Source organism: Molothrus aeneus, chromosome 5 (genome assembly GCF_037042795.1).
Source record: "Molothrus aeneus isolate 106 chromosome 5, BPBGC_Maene_1.0, whole genome shotgun sequence".
Taxonomy (NCBI): domain Eukaryota; kingdom Metazoa; phylum Chordata; class Aves; order Passeriformes; family Icteridae; genus Molothrus; species Molothrus aeneus.
This window is the reverse complement of record NC_089650.1, coordinates 60261938-60281540: the sequence shown is the minus strand read 5'-3', so window position 1 is coordinate 60281540 and position 19603 is coordinate 60261938. Positions and strand designations below refer to the sequence as shown.

The 19603-nt window shown below is 38.3% G+C and overlaps 1 protein-coding gene across 1 annotated transcript in view; it reads left to right on the top strand.

Moving 5' to 3' along the window:
• The first annotated feature begins 276 nt into the window (after positions 1-276).
• The window catches only part of HGF (hepatocyte growth factor), a 53377-nt gene continuing 34050 nt past the window's right edge, over positions 277-19603 (top strand). The window contains exons 1-4 of the mRNA XM_066550719.1: positions 277-766; positions 12138-12303; positions 16943-17055; positions 17664-17778. Of these exons, the coding sequence (XP_066406816.1) occupies positions 277-766; positions 12138-12303; positions 16943-17055; positions 17664-17778 (884 nt within the window). The remainder of the gene's footprint in view (positions 767-12137; positions 12304-16942; positions 17056-17663; positions 17779-19603) is intronic.

The following is a 19603-nucleotide window of genomic DNA, read 5'->3' as shown; positions in this document are numbered from 1 at the left end:
CTCCCTGGGCTGGTTGAGGGGTGGGAGGGAAGGGAGGCAGCTCCTGAGGAGGGGAGGAGAAGAGGAGGCAGAGAGGGGATGTTGTTAAACAGTTTCTTACCGTAAGAGGGAGTTGGGACCCAGATCTTTCCAGTTAATCACACAACAAACTTAGATCATCGCAATAAAAAGCTCGGCTCACTCTGCCTCCTCGAGTGACCGGCGGTGCACGGGGTCCCTCCGAGGAGCCATCTCCCCTTCTCCTCCCCGCCAGCCGCCGGGGGGGCCGCCAGCACCATGCGGGCCACCCACCTCCTGCCAGCCTTGCTGCTCCACCAGCTGCTGCTGCTGCCCACCGCCATCCCCGCGGCAGGTCAGTTCTTCTATCACTTCGCTAGCGACCCCCGGCCGCCTCGCAGCCGCAGCACGGCCCCTCTCCCCCGCTCCGCCGCGGCAGGGAGGGCGCTGGGGCGGCGCGCCGGGCGCTGCCCTCAGGTCGCAGCCCGCAGGTCTGAGCCCGCAGCCCGCAGGTCTGAGCCCGCAGGTGGGGCTGGCAGCGCCTCACCCCGCGTGTCCGGGCGGGCTGGCAGCGCCGCGGAGCCGAGCGGAGCCGGCCGGGACGAGGAGCGCAGCCCTGAGGGAGGCGGGTCCCGGCCCGGGGCTGCGGAGGGGCCGCCGCTGCCAGCGCCTGCACCGTGCGGGAGTGGGCGCGGGGCTCGCTCAGGACTGGCAGAACTGGGGAAAGGAAATCGCATCCTTGCCCAGAGGTGCTCCCGGTCGTTATCAGGCGAGACCGCGTATCCTTAATTTCCAGTGGTAGAATAAATGTTAAATAACAGAAGTTGACAAGGAATACCCAAAGCACGGGATAGTGCATTGCTGAACGGGAATGTCCTTGCTGAAGTTCAACAGCATGAGAGTGCTATTTCCAGACTGAAATACTTGTAATTTCATTAGATGTTCCCGCTGAAATCCGGGAGATGGAGGGGGTGGGGGGGGAAGGAACGAACAATAAGTAATCAAGTGCTGGATGCTCTTTAGCTGAATTTCTTTCCTGAAGTGTCCCCCCTGGACTGATTATCTGAAGAGCCAACTCTGTGCTTTCTATTGGCCCTCTGGGAAGACGTTTAAGGAAAAAAGTTTGTAAAGGTTTCTACAAACCTTTCCTTCCTTCCGGCAACATTGTTAGGGTCAGACCTTTGCACAGACAGAAACAAAGGACAGGCACAATTCAGGGAAAGAATCTGCCAGGAGCAGGCAAAGCCAGAGCAGGCAACTGTGGCAGCGGGTTCTGGGGCAATATCTGAGGGCATCAGGCACAGTATGGCATGCTCATGGCTTCCAAGACCTAACTGCTTTCTAGTTAAAAAATAAATACTTTGAAATGAAATTTCAAAGTGGAGTATTTTGTGAGCTGAGTGGGCAAGTCAAAAACAGACTGGCAGCATCACGTGCAGTAAAACCTGTTGTTTTCCCCCTGCAAGGAAGAGTGTGGTTCTGTAGGATGCTGAACAATCTCATTACAACTTCTGTGCTCAGTCTGCTCACTGAGGATATTGTTTTCACAGGCATTCTTTAGCAGGTGACACAGAGATACAGACACTATGATACTATACTTTTCTGAACTCCTTTTCCATGTACTTTGGAATTTCCATTTTTTGGACATGCAGCTTCTCTGAAAAGTGATGACTATAGCTGGTTAGGAATTTTCTGAGAAAATGTTTTGGTTTTCTTTTACTGGAAAATGCTGATACATCAAAACTTTTCACAAAAATAATTCCTGTTAAAGAGAAACTTTCCTGGGTTTGTTTCCTTCAAATCAAAGGACAGAGAAATATGCAGCAGGAGATATTGCCAATAGCTTGTGGTAACCTGCTGTTGAGAAGCCCTCACCTGTGACAAAAGCTCTTCAACTGAGGGGCTAGTTAAGAAAAAAAAAAAGCAAAATAAACACTGCAGACACACTCACACACATGCACTTTATTGCGTGGGCCAAAGGTACTCAACTAGTCCACAGCCAAGCTCATAATAAGCTAGGTCATGATTTGCTCTCCTGGTAGGTCAGGGTGCTTTTCTTGAGTGAGAGAAAGTCCTTGTTGTCCCTGACTGTAGGCTCTTAGTGCTGGTCTGTGGTTTACCAACTTCAATGAATGTTGGATCTACTTAATATTTTGAGAGGGAGACTGAGAGACACCTTCTGTACTGCATGCATCAGTACTGGGCTGATGAATAGGGTTGTGCCTCAACCAATGGGCTCTCCAGTTTGGGGGAGAATGGTTCACCTGGATGAGGAGAAAAATTAGATATCCAAAACTTCATAGTTTTCTAGAGTAAGAGTTGTTTTCTGACCTGCTCTCATGGTGACAGTTTCTTGAAAACCCTGCCTTTCTTAATTTTCCTCTCCCATCTTCCTTAAAATTAATTAATCCTGTTGTTTGCCTTATTGGCAAGAAAGATGATTCTTAGCACACACTGCCATTTTGCTTGCCTTGTTTTTGAAAATACATGATCTTCAAAAAGAGTGTCTGTATATTTACATTGTAGGCAAGGGAAAGTTGTGCTACTTCTTTATGAAAATACAAATTTCTGGTCAATTTCTGTAAATGATTGCTTTGTAAACATATATGTTGTCTTTGTTTGGGATGTTGGATCCTTTTTACTGGGATGTTTTTAAGAAATATTAGGATTTGCCTATATATGAAGGAAGTCTTTTGTTAATGCACATCCATACTTCTAGTGCTGTTCTGTCAAATCTGATTTCAAATGTACATAATGGTGAATTTAGTTTCTTCTGTGAACGAATATTCTGGGTTTGAAATCCCATGCCCTAAGTTCTGTGCAAAGACAATGTCCTGTGTAACAGAAGTTGCTGACTAATACAGTTGGGTTATATTAAGGGGTAAAGAAAAAGGAGGGTGAAGAAAACACAAGAAATTTAAATGTCAGCAAGCTGTCTACGCTATCACTTTCTGAGTTCCTTTTAATATATAAAAGATAAGACTGTGATTGATGAAAGATAAATGTGCATGGTTCCTATAGACTGCCTGCCTAGTCATTATCAATATCCTGTAAGTCTCTGTCACTTGCACAAAGAAATTAATCTGTAGCTAATAACTTCATCAAGGAGTTTTCTTTCTTGATCAAATATTCTTATTATTCAGTATTCTTGGGAGGAATCTCTTTAATAATGTTCATTTAGTGAAACTAAAAATGACTCTTTAATCAAAGCAACAAGTAGATTGGCATGTTGCAAAAGAGTGAATGTTAAAGATTTATTTAAATTAAAGATACATTTTTCTGTGAGAAGACTGTCAGCCAAGTGTGTTTATTCAAATTTATTTAAAGCACATTCTGTAGTTTGGATGATCTGAAGAAGTTGCTAATGAAGATGTGGGAGTAGCTCTTAGTTCCTATATATATTATCACTTAAAGAAAAAAAAATTCAAATCCCATAGCCATAATCAATTTTTGAATGTTGTGTATTCCTGTGGTCTGCATAGCTAAGTATATTTTTAAAAATTAATGTGATTTATATTTTCCCATCCCAGCTGTAGATAATCATTATACTATATACTGTCAACAAAGTGAAATGATACTGTGCCAGTTGGAAGAGTGTATTCCTTCTGTTTAATGGAATCCTTTTGGTACTCAGTGCCAGGGGCTGCTTGTTTTGCTCTCACATGTAATACAGCACTTACCCTGCTTAACAGATTTTCTGTTTCTATTAATGCCATTTTCATAAGCAACATAGCAGGAGAATATAGAGTTGAAAGACATGAGATTAAAATGTTGCGTAAAACTCTGGAAAATTGACCACTGAAGTCAAGGAAAGGAAAGCCTCTTATTGGAGGAGCTCATCTGTCATTATTGTAATACTTCAGCTGAGGCCAGGGTTGGAAGGGAAATGTGCAGTCTCCCTCAAGAGCAGAATATCTCCCTTTTGGATCTTTATGTTGAACATTAGTTTGCCACTTAAGCATTTCGAACTTTTCCAAGGAGGTTTAAAACCAGGATAACTGGGCCTCTTTTTGAGTAAAAGCATGATGTGGGAAAAAACAAAGCCTTGCCCTGCATGTTTTGCAATTACTTGTACTGGATGAATGTTGGAATTTCACTTTCTCCCCATCAGCATTAAGATGAGGTGGAATGGCAGGGACTGGAAGACAGCACAGAGTTGAGAATGGATTGATCATGGAGATGAGAAAGGATTGTTCTCCATGCTTACTTGGGAAGCAAGGATAGTAGGACAACTACCATAATGCAAGCAAAATTTGAACCTTGCTGTGGGGAAAGTATGGCAGCTAAAAACCTGGGAAGAAGGGGTGAGGACATCCTCACTGTTACCCCATCTTCTCCTGTCTGTTTCTGTGGCAGTGCCCAGAGGGTTTAGAGCTGTTCCTGAATGTGGTTAGTACCTCCATGCAAAGCAGTGCTGTGGGAAGCAGAGCTGGGAACATGCTCCAGATTAGTCAAACGTGTTGGCAAAATCTAGCTGTAGTTTTCAGTGGCTTGTGGGCCTCCACCCATGTGCTGTCTGATGAGCCCAGCCGTGCCTGGCAGTCCTCGGTGCTGCTGGCCCAGCTGGGGACTGGCTGCTCCCTCTGTCCCCCCATCGGCTCCAGCTTTTCCTATGACTCGCTGCCTTGGCCAGCAGCACTATTTTCATGTATACAGCATGAAGCAAGGCTCTCATCACTCCTCACAGGGGCTGTTTTGCTGCCCTCAGCCATCTGTCATCCTTTGTTTTGCCCAGTCCCTGCCCTGCCTACTTGTGCTTTTCTCCTTACCCCTTGCTGCATGCCCGGAATTCCGGTTGGCTGGGGCACCATCACAAAGGAAGGGCACAACATGCTGGGTGCCTCAAAGGAGACACCATTTGCTTGTAAAGACTGTGGAATGCAATGGAAGATGGTGGGGATTTAATACATGTGCACAATGTGTAAGAGAGCAAATCTTACAAGGGAAAATCCTCTCAGTCATTTAGCCAGAGGTTAGATACAGTAAGTCAGAGTACAAACTGCTGCACATTTGTTTCTGCCAGTGGGTCCCAGCATCCTGCTGAGCAGATAACCTTTTCTTGGAAGGAGAAGATCTGTCCATTTGCAGCTACCATCCAATTTTAGAACATATATATCAGTTGTTAGCATTATCCTTAGCTCCTTGAGTTTTCATGCTAACCATAGGAGTGGATTCCAAAGGCAGGACTTAGCATAAAAATGAAGTTGGGTTCCCAGTTACATGGCAGTCTTTGCAGTTGCTAATAAGGGGGTGTGGGTGTGTGGTGTGAGTGGTAATGTAAAGCCAAAAAGAAATATCTTTGTACATTTCCTGAATCTGCTCAACAACGAGACTGAGAGCCAATGTAGAAATACGGAAATCATTATCTATTATATATAGATATTGTATGGATAGTTACATATATTTCAAACTACTTTCTAAAAATTGTGTGGTTCTTCTCCCCATAAGGCTTTTGTGCCAAGAAGATAAATGTCAGAAGGTAAAATATTCACATCATCCTCCAGGTACTTCTGAGAAACTGTTTAGTTTTGACAAGCTAGAGATGCCTCATTGGACAGCTGCTTTTATTTTGGTGACTTTCCATCTATACAGCTGACTGCAGATTTTCTGGGTATGGTTGGTAAACTTCTTTTACGCCAAATTATTGTCTTACATAAATAACTGCATTAAACTTAATCTGGCATTTTAAGCGTATCCAACCTACAAAGTTGTTTTCTTGGGCACAACTCAGATTGCTCCAGTTTCTCTTTATGTTGGTCTGCCTTTCTGCCTTTTTTTTCCCTTTTCCCCCAAATGAGAAGTCATTTGGAAAAGGTGTTCACTTTCTGCATTCTAGCCAGGAATCTGGATATTTCTGATACTGAAACAGGCAGAAGGAAAAGTCAAAGTAAATGACAGTAAGTTAAAAGTGTTGAGCACTAATTCTTTTTGTCAGAGTGATTCTGTTATGACTTGATTTGAGACAAAATTGCCCTGAATGTATTTATTGAAAAAGTACTTTTGAATGGTTCACACAGATTACAATACTGTGATGACCCTATTAATGATGTTAGGATCAACATTCATCTTTAACATCCTTTCTTTTATTTCTGTGACCACACTGTTAACTTAAGCACGTTGTATCCAAAAGCATTTAGTAACATTTACTTTCACCATCTGGTGAAGATTGGGTTTGTTTGTTCGTTTTTCTTTTTTTCTTGATGAAGCCTATATTTCTATATTTATGCTATCATACTGAGGCACACAGCAGAATACAGTTTACCCCAATGTTTTATATCATTTAAGAAGCATTGTCTTGGAAAAACTTTATTAAAACTATCCTTTCTATCATATTTTATAGACAAGCTAAACACCTCACTGTATTTGCATTCTGGTTTCAAGCCATATATGATGAGAACTGTTGCTTTTTTTCAAACCCCACTCACTGATTTTTTCTTGTTACACAAGTTCTGCCAAATTCTGTTTTATGTACATAAACATGCTTTGTTTTTAATTTTCTTATTAAATTGTCAATATTTACACTGGGATAAGCATTCTGCTTTGATTTATCTGACACTGTGATAATAAATTGTTTTGCAGATTTTTGCTTTGCACTTTTTTTTTCCCATTCTTATGGATGGGAAAAGAAACTTATGGTATAAGAAACTTATGGATATAAGTTACCATGCATTTTTTGTCAATTATGCTGTCCCCTGATAAAATGTTTGATATGTTTACTGTATTGAACTGTGCTTTCCTACATTTATTTCAGGTGTGTTTAAAGTTGAGGATTTTTTTTTTTTTTTAAATTAAAGATCTTTCATATGATGGTAGATTTCTGATTTCCCCCCACCCTGTGCCAAGTTTTAAATCACATGATATTCCTCTCTCATAATTTTATGTCCTAGCTCATTGGGAAAATCCAGTTTTCTTTATCTTGCAGTGATGATTATTTGCAAAATTAAGTTAATAACAAATCTCATTTTAACATTCTGACCTGGTTATCAATTATAACATAAATAAGTCAATCTCTAATTAGTCCATCTGTTAACTGCTCAAGGTCAAGTGGCTTAATTTCATTACAAACATGATGCAAAATATTAAACAGAGATCTAATATGCCAGTTGATACTAAAAACAGTGCCTATGTCTGTTTTATATTTCTGAAATAATTGTGTCACTTTATATGACCATTTTTCTTCACTGGAATATATTTTGAATCATCAGCTTCTCTGTGCTTCCTGCACAGCGTGTGGACAATTTCCCTATTTTAAATATTTCTCCTCATGTCATGTTGTTTTGTCTTTCATTCTCCATTTGGAAGGACTGCAGTTGATTCCTGCAGTTCTCTGACAGCATCTGCTAGTCTAAGGAATTCAGGTATCTTAATTATCTTCATTTATTTTCTCATAGATTTAGTTTGTTTCTGACATCTGACAAACAAAGAACAGTCATGCTTTTAGATGAGTGTTTATATTCTTTAAAAACTGGAAGTTATAAAAGGTCCCCACACAGTTGAAAGTTTAGCTCAACAAAGCAAATAAATATTAAAATGCTCAAGTTCTGTAAGTCTAAATAAACAGAAAAGGGAAATAAAACTCAATCACAAAGAATGAAGTTTTCATTAAGAACCTCAATTAAAACATAAACATTTAATTTAAATGTATTTATCTTCCCATTTGGAAAACCTGTTGTTAAGTTTGGATGGTTTTGTTCTGTATAACAAAGTGGGATGCAAAATTAAAAAGAAACAAGAGGAATAAGTTTTCTTACCTATTCAGGAGACTTCAAGATGTGTTTCTTTAAGAAAGTACCAACTTTTGCATAGAGTAGAGGGAAATTTGGAAACCCTGGAAGCTGACATGCTGAGTGCATCATAACTGGTATTTAATAAAAGATTTCTAGAGCCTATAACAAGTCCACAGAAGTAGAGACTTTTCCAGGGGAAGCAGCCAGTATGCTCCAGTTGTGCTCTGTAAGACCATAACTTTGCAGCCTAAAATGTACTTTATTAGAAAAAGCTGGAGTGGTAGAGGAAGGAGAAAGGGATTACCAATGAAGCAGATAAATTCAAGTAATCTTGTAAAATTTTGCTGTAGATAACACAAGTAATGTTTTGATCTCATTGTAATGAACAAAGGTGATCTTTGGGCCCCATGACACCCTGTATGCTATTTTGATTACCACAAAAACGGTATTGTATTTGCTGTTGTAGGTTTTTTACTACTAAATAGATAATGCAAAACCAAATACTTTTTGTGATCGTACTAAGACCTGAGGGTGTAAAATGTGAGTTGCTTAGGTATTTGAACTCTAAAAAACCTGAAACTACTGAATCTCTATACTCTCATATAGCTCAGTGTCAGACCGATTTTGTTCTGCAAGGTGTAAGTTGTAATTTGAGATACAGAACATAATCAGGTAGTTACAGAACTGAGTGATGTGGTGGTTTGGGAACCCAGAGCCCTTTTTTGGTGCGGGACACAAGGCCAGAAGGGAAAAAGAAGCTATACTGCTGACATTTTTCTATCAGCCCAGTGATTACAGAATACCTGAAGAGAAAGAGAGATCAAAATACAAACACCTTTACTGATTCAAACCAGTTTCTCTTGTTAATCAAGAAACTGCCCCTCTATCTTATAGCATACTGTGGCCTGCATTGCTCACAGTTCACAGTGTTGCTGGTTCTGTTTTGTATTAAGATTATTAAAAGTAGAGTGAAGCAGGTTCTAGAACACAGTCACTGGAACTTGCTAGTGAGTTTTCTTACAAAAATGCTGTAGAATGTCAGTTTTCTTTATCTCTGATTATTGAAATTATTTGACATGGACTGGAACTGCTCCAAGAAAAGGTATTGTTGGAAATCTTTTCCTCCAGGTGCCCCATAGCAGTCTCAGTCAATGATTCTTATCTGAGAAGACTGTTCAGAAACCTCATTTGAAAATCTTAGTAAGGGAACTGAAAGGTGAGTTCTTGTAGCTCCAAGGTAAATGTCTTTCCCTGTGAGGTACCTCTTTTCTTATGTAAATATTTAAAGTCTTTTATGAAAATGGGAACACCAGCAGGGAGACTCTGGAAATCCCTTTTGAGATTATGGAGCACTTGTCCAATGCTGCATCCTACTAGAGCAGATGTGTCATTTCCAATTTACTTGGGCTCTGACTGAGCTTATCTCTTTTCTGTTCAACTTCACGTTAAGAATCAGAAAAAGGCACCATCTTCACCTTTTTAAGATTTTTTTTAAGTTGACTGGGGAAATATTTTTAGATAGTGGTTGTTCCTGTTGAAGAAAAAAATGTTGGTTCATATTTGACTGGATTCCTTTGTGTTTGAATCAGCTGCTAATATTTTCAAATTTAAGTGGAATGTCAGACTTCCCTGGTAATGTGATATGAAACGACAGAAAACATCAGAGGACATGGCCCACAAAATGAGAAGAAAGCCTGATAAATCAAAGTTTAAAAAATTGAAATGAATGACAATCACAAATTAGTTACATTGTATGCATGCTGCCTACTAACCTTTAATGTGGAGCATGCTTAAGACACTGTTTGAGTTAACTTTTTATTAATAAAGGCACCTAATTTGACGCAAAAAGAATATTGTTTTCATATATTTTGTTGGGAGAATTGTTAAAGTAGTGCTTTGCATTATTCTGATGTTTCTAACAGTCACACCACAGATGCACTTGGCCCTTTGCCTCTTGGATTATAGGCAAGACATAGAATGTTGTTGTTTGAAAGCTAAACTAAATCAGGCTGTTATGAATTGCTAAATGCAAGATCAAACCCATAATCCTCTTTGGACAACTGCTAGGAAAAGAAGGACAAAAAGAAAAAGCAGAACTCTGTACCATATTTTTCAGGCAGAACAGAATTTCTTGATTGTTTAAATCATATTCTTGCAGGCTGGCTGGTGAGTTTAAGAAGCTGTTATCTTGGGAATTAAGATAATGACACTTATCACTAGATGGGAAATGTTAGTATCAGGAACTGAAAGAAAACACTTTGATATTTCTCTACAGATTCTTACCACCACTTGACATAAAAGTCTTGGCTGAGACAACATAAAACTAACAACTATGTCTTGGAAGATAATAGATTGAGAAATACACCACAAAAGTTTTATGGAAGATTTGTTTTTCTGTGGTTGACTTAAGGAGTAAATGCAATCCTTTTTGAAGCACTTTGTTTCTATCACAGGTACAACAACAACAACAACAACAAAAAAAAGCAGCTTCAATGTAGACACAACCGTTTCCAATAACAGGTTCAGGTTTCTTAGGATGAGAACATTACCATAACATTTCTCTAAGCAGTGATTCATTTTGGGTGCATGTGCACTACACATATAGAAGGCTGAAAATGCTTAAGAGAGCTGATAGGGATCCCTAACACAACACCAAAATTATTAAGAGTGGATTTTTTGATCAAAAGCATCTTCATATGATAATAATAGTTATATTTAAAGATAAATAAATTATTTTCTTAACTTTTTTTGTGATTGGGATTAAAATTGTGAGTTGTTAAATGCTGGGGAGTAGCATAGTTTACTTTCATCAGTTCAAAAGGAAAGAAAGGAGGATGGGGGGAAGGTTATTTTATAGGGATGTTGTAGCAGAGATATTCTGCTTCTTTGTTTTTATTTTTTTTTTTTAAGCTGAAGCATGATGAGATCTAATGTAGATGTCTTTGTGATGTTTCTAGATGTTTTAGGGATAACTCACCACTGAGAGGTGTGATTTAGCTGAATCCAGTGCAAATGTAAACTCAGTGATCAGGATGGAAGTTCTCAAAGGGAACACTCCTAAGCTCTCTTTGGGTTTCCAGTACATGGAGCTGGCAGTAACTCCTCCAGAGCCTCAGCTATTGCAATTTACAGTTATTCTGAGCTTCTGCAGAGTGCACCAAGCAAAACTTTACTGGCCTAAGTGCACTCTGCATGTGCATGAGGATCTATTCAGAGCAGTAGGATGAGGTTTTGTCGATTGGAAAACCTCTGGTGAAATTTAATAAATTGAACCTGAGCATTTGTGTTCTATTATTGTTGCAGAGTCTGTAGAGAAAGGACAGCTGTGAATACAGTTACATGGAAAGAAGTTACGGAAAATACTATTATCTACTCTGTAAACTAAGGAGGAATTTATTCACCTAACCTTATGTGGATAAGCCATCTAATCCAAAAAGATCATCTGGGATCACTGAGTGAAATAGGAGAAATGGATCCACAGGGCAATTTATTCTCCCTATGTCACTCATCTGACAGAACAGGGACAGTTACTCTCCAGATGTGCTCATCTGTCTTCAGAGACAATGGAATAGCCTTCACTGGTAGACTGGTTTTCATGGAATGCAAAGCAAAAGTACAAATAAATATTGGGAAAATTCTGGAAGTTTCTTGCAGATAACAAAGACCTTTCCACTTGCACTTTAGCCAAACATCTTTAGCCAATCTTCCTCCCTCCATTTGATACCTCTTCCTCTGGGCTTCTCAATAGAGACATAGAAGCAAGATCATTTTGTTCATTTTTGCAGGAATCTTTGTAACACTGCAGACTGTTTCCATGCTATGGCCTCTGTTTGACCTTATAATCTTTTCTGTGAGCTACAACTCTAGTTCAGTCACACTTAGACTGGACACAACACTCACACAGAGTCTTCACTGAAGCAGTGAGATTATTACTTTGTGTCACTACCAGAATCCATTTTTTTTCACAATTTGTGATAAGTGTATTGTTTTAAGAACTGCTTTTTGCATTCAGCAAGTGATATTCTTTCTCACTTGAGCTTTTCATGGAAATATTTACAAGATCTCAGATAATTATTTGGCATATTTTGCAGGTTCTGAAAAAAATTCACAAAGGATGAGAACTTTACCTTTTACCATTTTACAGCATTATGCACTCTTTATTTGAAACTGGTTTTGCTATACTTCCTACTATTTTGGTTTTTAAAATGGAATTCATTGTCTAAAATAATCAATTCTTCTGCATTATATGCTTATACCCTATTTTTGTGAGAGATTCTCTATGTTTTAGGTTCTGAAGATAATTCCTAGAAAGTGTTATCCATATCTAATGCCATCCTTAATCTCATCAGTCTTCTTAACAATATTTTATTTTGTTGTGGTTTTTTTCTTCTTATTCTTAATTTCTTTTTTTAGAGGGCAAAGGCAAAAAGAGAAATCCTCTTCATGACTTCAAAAAAACAGGAGAGTTGATGCTCATTAAAGTAAACAAAACACTGGAAGTAAAAACGAAGCTGTTAAATACTACAGAGCAATGTGCAAAGAGATGCAGCAGGAACAAGGGCCTTTCCTTCACTTGCAAGTAAGTTATGTATCTCTTTTGTTTGTTTTTTTCCCCAAGGAAACACATATACAAGCCTTTGATCAAAGGTCTCTCTGTAAATGTCATCAATGGTAGCTTGTACTGAGAAGAACCTTAAGATTGTGATTTTTGATTTCTGTGACCTTGCTCTATCTGTCTAGGGAGTGTCAGTCTTTTCTGAGGTTTTATCTGAGTTGTCTGTCTTCTTAGCTTGTCCAATCTGTAATCTTTTCCATAACACAGCTGAAATGTACTCATGTTAAGATGCTGATGACTTGGGCTGCAATGTAGCATTAGGTGAACATTCTGAGATTTTTATGTCTCTTGTAAAATGGTTATTGTCACACATCACAGCTGCAGTGTTTCAGCACCACTTCAGACCATATTCTGCCTTCATTCTTTGCACATTACTCCTGCTGAAATCAATGAAACCCTCACACATGGAGCACAGATACATGCCCTGCTGAAGTTCACTGGCAAGTGCTGCGAATCTGATACAGTGGAATCAAACCTGGGCTCTGGATAGCTATCCTCCAGCATCTGCTGTCTCTTAGAAACACATCATGCAGCTGATCACTTTTCTGCCTTGTACACACTGTCTATTATTTTTTGGAACAAATCACTATCATTTTTTTGATGTATTAGACTTACATGATCCCCCTGGCCTCTCTTAGTCTAGACCTTTAGTAATCAATGAAAGGCATTGCAGAAGATCTTGGAGAGAGTGGATGACTTGTGTACTGGTGAGTACTGGGCTAAACGTGAGCCTGAACTTGAAACATAAAACAGTTTTGACAATTGGCACAAATGGAAGCTGGATGAAACGTGACAACAAATATTTTTCCTTGGCAGAGAAGGTTCTCAACTGTCATTAAGTTCTCCAGTAAACCTTTAATTCCATTGTTGCAAGATCTCATTTGGATAATTCTGTACTCTGTTTATATGTGTAAATCATGAGCAGAGATAACTTTTTTCAGATAGAAAATATTTTCCAGGCACTGATACTTTTCACCTGGTACAAGCCACACCTTTCCCTATTGACAGGGCTTCCACTGATGTCATTGCCAAAAGGAACAGGTTATATTCAATACAGCAAGACATCCTTGAGTTCTGATGAGCAGCAGCAAGAAGTATTGCAAAATTAAGTATCACAGTATAAAAAAATCCTGAATAACTCCAAGAAAACAATTTTATATTCTAGCATGAGTTTAGGAAAACTGTCTCAAGCCACTTGTAGTTGCTCCAGATGCTATCTTTTGTGTTCTGAAAATAAAGAACAAGTTAATATATGTGTCTAGTCTCTTTTATAATAAAATTAATTTAGAGTCTCTCAGAATTTTTAAAATGTTTTCATGTTTTGTAGCTTTTTTTTTTACAAAGTGTCTGATGGATATCTTAGAGGGCAATTTCTCCCTTAATGAATCAATGCAACAACATAAAGGAGACATGAGGGACTTTGAGAGTACAGCTTGGAAAAGCCCAGCTCACAGATAACAGAGTGGCAATCTGTCATGCAATTACATTACACTGAATCTGGAGAAGAATTGCAGATCCTGATGACTTACTCTCTGAATTCCTGCTTTCCCTGGTGGGCTTTTAGCAGGGAAGGTGCTAAAAACCTGCTTTAGCAGGAGAGGTGTAGGTGATGAGGTCTTGCCTGTGCTACCATTGTGCACAGAGTGCATGGTATTTTCTTCACAGGGATTTCAGAACATTCTTGTGGTTTCTCTTTTGGCCCCATATGGATCCTTTTGCAGTGTGAACTGTTCTTTGATGCTACAGTAAACACACATTTTGCATGTGTTCCCTTTTAAAGGATCCAGTGTTTACTAATGTTTCCCCTTTATTTCTAGGATCCCAGTCTTTAACTTCATACCAGTACATGGTTATTACAAGGTGAAATTTGTTGCCAACTTAAATGAAAACCAATTAGCTTCCTGCCTGCTGTGGGAGCATTCTAAAATAAGAAGTAACACAAAATGACATTTTAAATGCTTGAAATATGAGACTTGAAATTTCCTATGTTTATTGACATTTTCATGGCTTGATTCTTATACTCCACATCCATGCAGCAGTTCTTCATCACTTGGGTCACAGCACTGATGTTTTATTTTCTGTATGTAAGCTTTATGTAAGAATTAAAAATGGAATTGCTTTGTAACATAATTGTGACAGTACTACTGGGAGCAACAACATCTGTGCCTGTGCACTGTGAGGTACACAAGCAGGAACAGAGTTAAGTTTTTTTTTTGCCAGAAACTGGTAAAAGTAGCAGATTTCAGGCACTACAGTCTTGCAAAGGTTCAGGTACTCCTTATTTTCTGGAGGCGGGGGGAAATTAAGACAACTTTCTATTTCTTCATTATGAGTTTCTGTGTCACATGCAAGTAAATTTTGAGTGTTTTATTCTTTAATCATTAATCCTTGATGGTTTTAACTCTAACACTTTTTTGGTGAAGCTAAAATATGTAACTTTTGAGAACAGACACCTCCTCTATTCCCTTTGCTGTCATGCTTACACAGATATTGTTCATTTCCAGCTGAGTAACAAGATCCTTATCTAGACTTGTTTCTTTTTTATAACAAGTTTTATTATTCCTAAAATCCTCCATCAAAGAACTCCTGAGATTCACTTACACAGTGTTTTTGACTTCATAAATCTCTGAACCTCTTTTTCTGCCTTCCCTATCAGTTTTATCAAGCTGCTTCTGAGCTGTTCTATTCCTTTGTTTCACCATCCTCAGCAGTGAAACTCCGTCTGTTTTCCTACAGTCATCTTTGGGGTTTTTCCCAAAACAAACCCTATGGATGAAAAAAATCACTACAGTTACTCTTTTATTTACTATACAGGTGACTTTTGCAGGTGTGTCCATTCCTTAGCTGCAAAGTTGTCACTGTCTTAACCTTTGGTATCTGCTTGGAATGCCTGTATTTACCCAGGAAGGGATTTCAGTATAGACAACAGAATTACAGCACCTGCAAGAAAATCTACAGAATACCTCAGTACAAAGAGAAACCAAAAAAAAATTGTTGTGATCGGCGGTATCAGTAGAAGAAAGTCCAAGAATTTGCTCAAATATGTTGACTTTGGAGGTACAAAAACCCTCCAGATTTGGGTCCAAGAAAAGATTGTTGCAAACTTTTATGTGCAGAACTGGTTGAAGCCAAACTGGAAAGAAACCAAAAGGCATCTGAAAGGCAAAAACTGGAAGAATAGTTTGTAAACAGTGCATTCTGCATTCCCACTTTAGGAGGGAGGAGCGGAAACGAGAATGTAATTGGAAAGGCAGGAAAGGTCAAGGATATTTTTGTGAGTGATGGAGTTAGAGGCACTTGGATATGCTCAAATTTGAGAATCAGCCAGAAGAGAACAGAAGGCTGCACAAGGGCAGAGGGATGAAGGTTAGCAGGTTGGAAACATTTGGATTCAACAGAGTAGAGAGAGCAGTTGGATGAAAAATCTGTTTGGTGATGGAAACGATAATGAAGAAGATGTTTGAAAGAGAGAAGACTGGGGAGATTGGATAGGATCTTGTAGCATTTTTAACTGAAGCCAGCAAGATCTCACACAGAAAGCTTGTATGGTGAATTAAACAAAGATCAAGGAACTTTTTGTTAAAGGATGCAGTGCTGAAGAATATGGCATAGACAAAGTATGGATGAAGTGGAAGAAATCTGTGTGACTCTTGGATATTATCAAGTAGTGTTAAAATGCCTTCTCAGATCAGAATAAAATATCTTAGAAGGTATGGGATGAGTGACAAAAATGTAGATTTTATGGTAAGCTAGTTATTTGTTATTTGGTTCAAATGAAAAATTAAGGAAAAAAGTTGCCCCCTCCAAGGCGGTCAATTGTGGTTTTAAAATCCTTTAAAGTATTTTACCTCTAGTTAAAGATTATCCTTTCAAAACTGTTATAGGAGAAAACTGTCTGCATTTTTAATTTCAAGTAATGAAATAAAGTGTTTTTACTCTGTGGTTTTGTTTGTCTTTCTTGCCCTCCCCCATATCTAGCCAATTCAGAACACATGTACGCACTCCTAGAAAGCAGTTTAAAATATGAGAAAAAAAAAAAGAAAACAAAAGTGAGCAAGGAAAGATTCTAGGTACACTATCACAGTTTATTTTATTAATAAAAATATAAATAAAAATAATCTTGTTTTTAAACAGTCTCTGTTGTTCTAGGCAAGAAACAGATTCCTTGTGCTTGAATTTTCCTCAATCCATCAGTGTGAGATACTTAACTATTTCAGAGGCATATTGTAATGATAGTAAAGATGATGTTTGAGTCTTCACAGTTGTTTTTTTTTTTCTCTCCCAGGGAGCAGCATAACTGAGGACACAAATGTTGTCTCAGTCACATTTATCTAAGTTTTAAAATAAAGATCTTTAATGACAAGGGAACTCTTAGATTAGTGTGAACAACCAAACTGGTATTTAATGTAATGACCACATCAATTTAATTTCTTTGTTTCTTTGCTCTTTTCAGCACAGTTGTGGGTTTAAATTGTAATTTGGACTGTTTCTCTGACTTTCCCAGTAAAAATAAATCTGATGTCATTGCATGCTCCTTGGCAGGCCATGTGTCATTATTATAAACCACACAGAGATTTTTTTCTCATCCAGATTTTCTTTGCAGGGCTTTTGCTTATGACAGAGTTACAAAACGGTGCCATTGGTTATCCTTCAACAGCTTGACAAATGGTGTGAGAAAGAAGCAAGACCATGCGTTTGATCTGTATGAAAAGAAGGGTAACTGATTTATTTACTGATTTTGTTTTCCCAGCTAGGGAGGGGAAAAAGAACCCCTGAGGTCAGTCAGTGATTTTTTGGCTGTAGGAACATCCTGGGCATGGGTGCTTTCATGCATTTTGAAAGCTGCATCCTACAGTTTTATTTACACATACCCTGAGTTTGCTGTCATGCAAATTTGTCTACATACTTGCCGTTGGTCAGTTTTCCAATCTACATATTTTCCTACTGTCATGCATACTAGTTTCAGTTTTGTACTTCAGTTTACTACTGAGCAGCTCAGTATGAGCTTGTATGAGTTACCATTTATTACTTAATATTGCTCTTATGTACCTTGTTAATGCGTAGGATACATAAGTCCTCAGACATGGAGTTTTTTTCAATCAGATACATTGGGAAAATTTCCAGGATTTTTTGGGGTCAGATAGTGATCAATATTTGGGGAAAAAAAAAAAAAAGAAAAGATAGGCATGTATATCAACAAATAAACAGTATTTTAAGATTTAAGTAGGTAAATGGTAATAATTATTTTATGCGAAAGCAGAAGATGAACTTTAATTTTTCATACATAAACCAAATCCCTCATTTCTTCTCTTTTATTTCAATAGATTATGTCAGAAATTGTATCATTGGAAAAGGAGCAGACTATAAAGGAACAATATCTGTTACCAAAAGTGGTATCCAGTGTCAGGCCTGGAATTCAATGATCCCCCATGAGCACAGGTAAGAGTTCAGGAGCAGAGACAATGGAATAGTGCCCAGACAGCTTCCATAAAGCATAAGAATTTATGGGAAAACTAACATTAGAAAACAAAATCTCTTAGGTATATTCTTGCCTTTCTCCAAGACATGCCATTCTCCAGATCCCAGAAAATCCCTATCTTGGACTTTCTCCAAAAAGTTCTCTCCTAATGCCAGCCTGTGTGTCTGTATCTCTTTTCTGTGTTTTTTTGTTGTTGTTTGTTTTTTGGTTTGGTTTTTTTTTTTTTTTTTCTGTTTATATCCTTTTGATCTCTTAGCTACTGGCAGAAACAAAACATCTGCATTATTTCAGCCCAGGGTCTAGAAGTTCATTACTATTTTCTAATCAACTCCCAAGGAGTAAGCAATTTTGAAAACCACATTATTAGGAAGCAGGGGATAGTAGATCACCTATTTGTATAATATTATTAGTATATTTTGCATAGTTACTGTCAATTCTCTGTTATTTATGAAATATGTTAAACTCTATGGAGCACTTAGGCCAGGCAACGAATCCATGGAAAGGATGAAGAGGCTTTTCAAATCCTTCCCTTCAGATTATAGAAGCTAAAAACTGAGGGAGCATGTACAGGACTTATCTTTTCAGAGTAGGATCTGGTATAGTGAGAAACTGAGGCCAAACTTACACCTTGAGAGTAAATCTAGTTGAACTCTATTGGCTAAGGAAAAAGAGAAGAAAGCCAAAACCTGAAGCCAGTAAGAGTAATGGTAAAAACAGATTCATCCCCAAAAAATGTTCCCAGAAACCAGTTAAAGGACTAGAAAGTACTGGTGTAGTCTTTAACCACCCTCTTTAAACATTTTTGTACTGTCTTTAACAATGTAGATAACAAAACTTGAAGAGAAAAAACCAAAATGTCCTTTCACCCATAATTTTGCTATCCCCATTGCTGCCCTTTGCTCCAGACTCCCAGGGTCAGCAATTTGTTTAGGAGGAGCCAAACTGGAGATGGCTGAGGAACTGGGTTGTGCACTGCTCAGTCTTGTCCTGACCAAATCAATCCAGTGTGCAAGAGGATATCTTGGAACAACATTAAAAGGCAAAGGATAGTTGAATTCTGTCCTCTTATGATGTGTTACAAAGCTGAGCCTCAGGCTTAGACTTACTGGACTTGGCTCTTACAGTATAGAAGGCAGTGTCTGCTCTTCAGTTTGGGACCAGACCTGTTCCTAACTGGGAGCATTCCATAAATACCACCAGATCCCACAGCAATGACTTCTTGAGATTCAACACCTTGAATTAGATATCTTCATCTTTCAGAAGTGACAGAATTCTTAATCATTATAACCTAAGCAAAAATGAGCATTTATTCTACATAATATATACATGTGACTTTATATAATTAGAGAAAGTGTCTGGATAGCACGTATTATCACTAAATTGCATTTTAATACACAGCATACACAGTTTTATCACACACAGTATTTTATTCAATGCCTTTGGACAGCCACTCTTCTATGATGAATTTTATGAGTGACTGTTCTCCTGCCTTGTGAAATGGGTTTAATTTTTAAAAGGTCACCGGATAAATGAGGTGGCTGCATGCTAATTTTGTTTTTCAACATCAGAAAATATGATTTCATCATCAGAGACATGAGGGAGGTGGGAAGAAGCAGACAGTAGTGGTGTGTTTGGAACTTATTAGTACAAAAGCTTAGCCTTGTAGGTTGGTTTTTCTCAATAGCTGATTATCTCAAAGTGCCATTGGAAAATAAATCCCTTTTTCATATTTAAAGGAGAAATGTATTTTAATGATTTTGAATTATATCTCTAGGAAGAATTGAA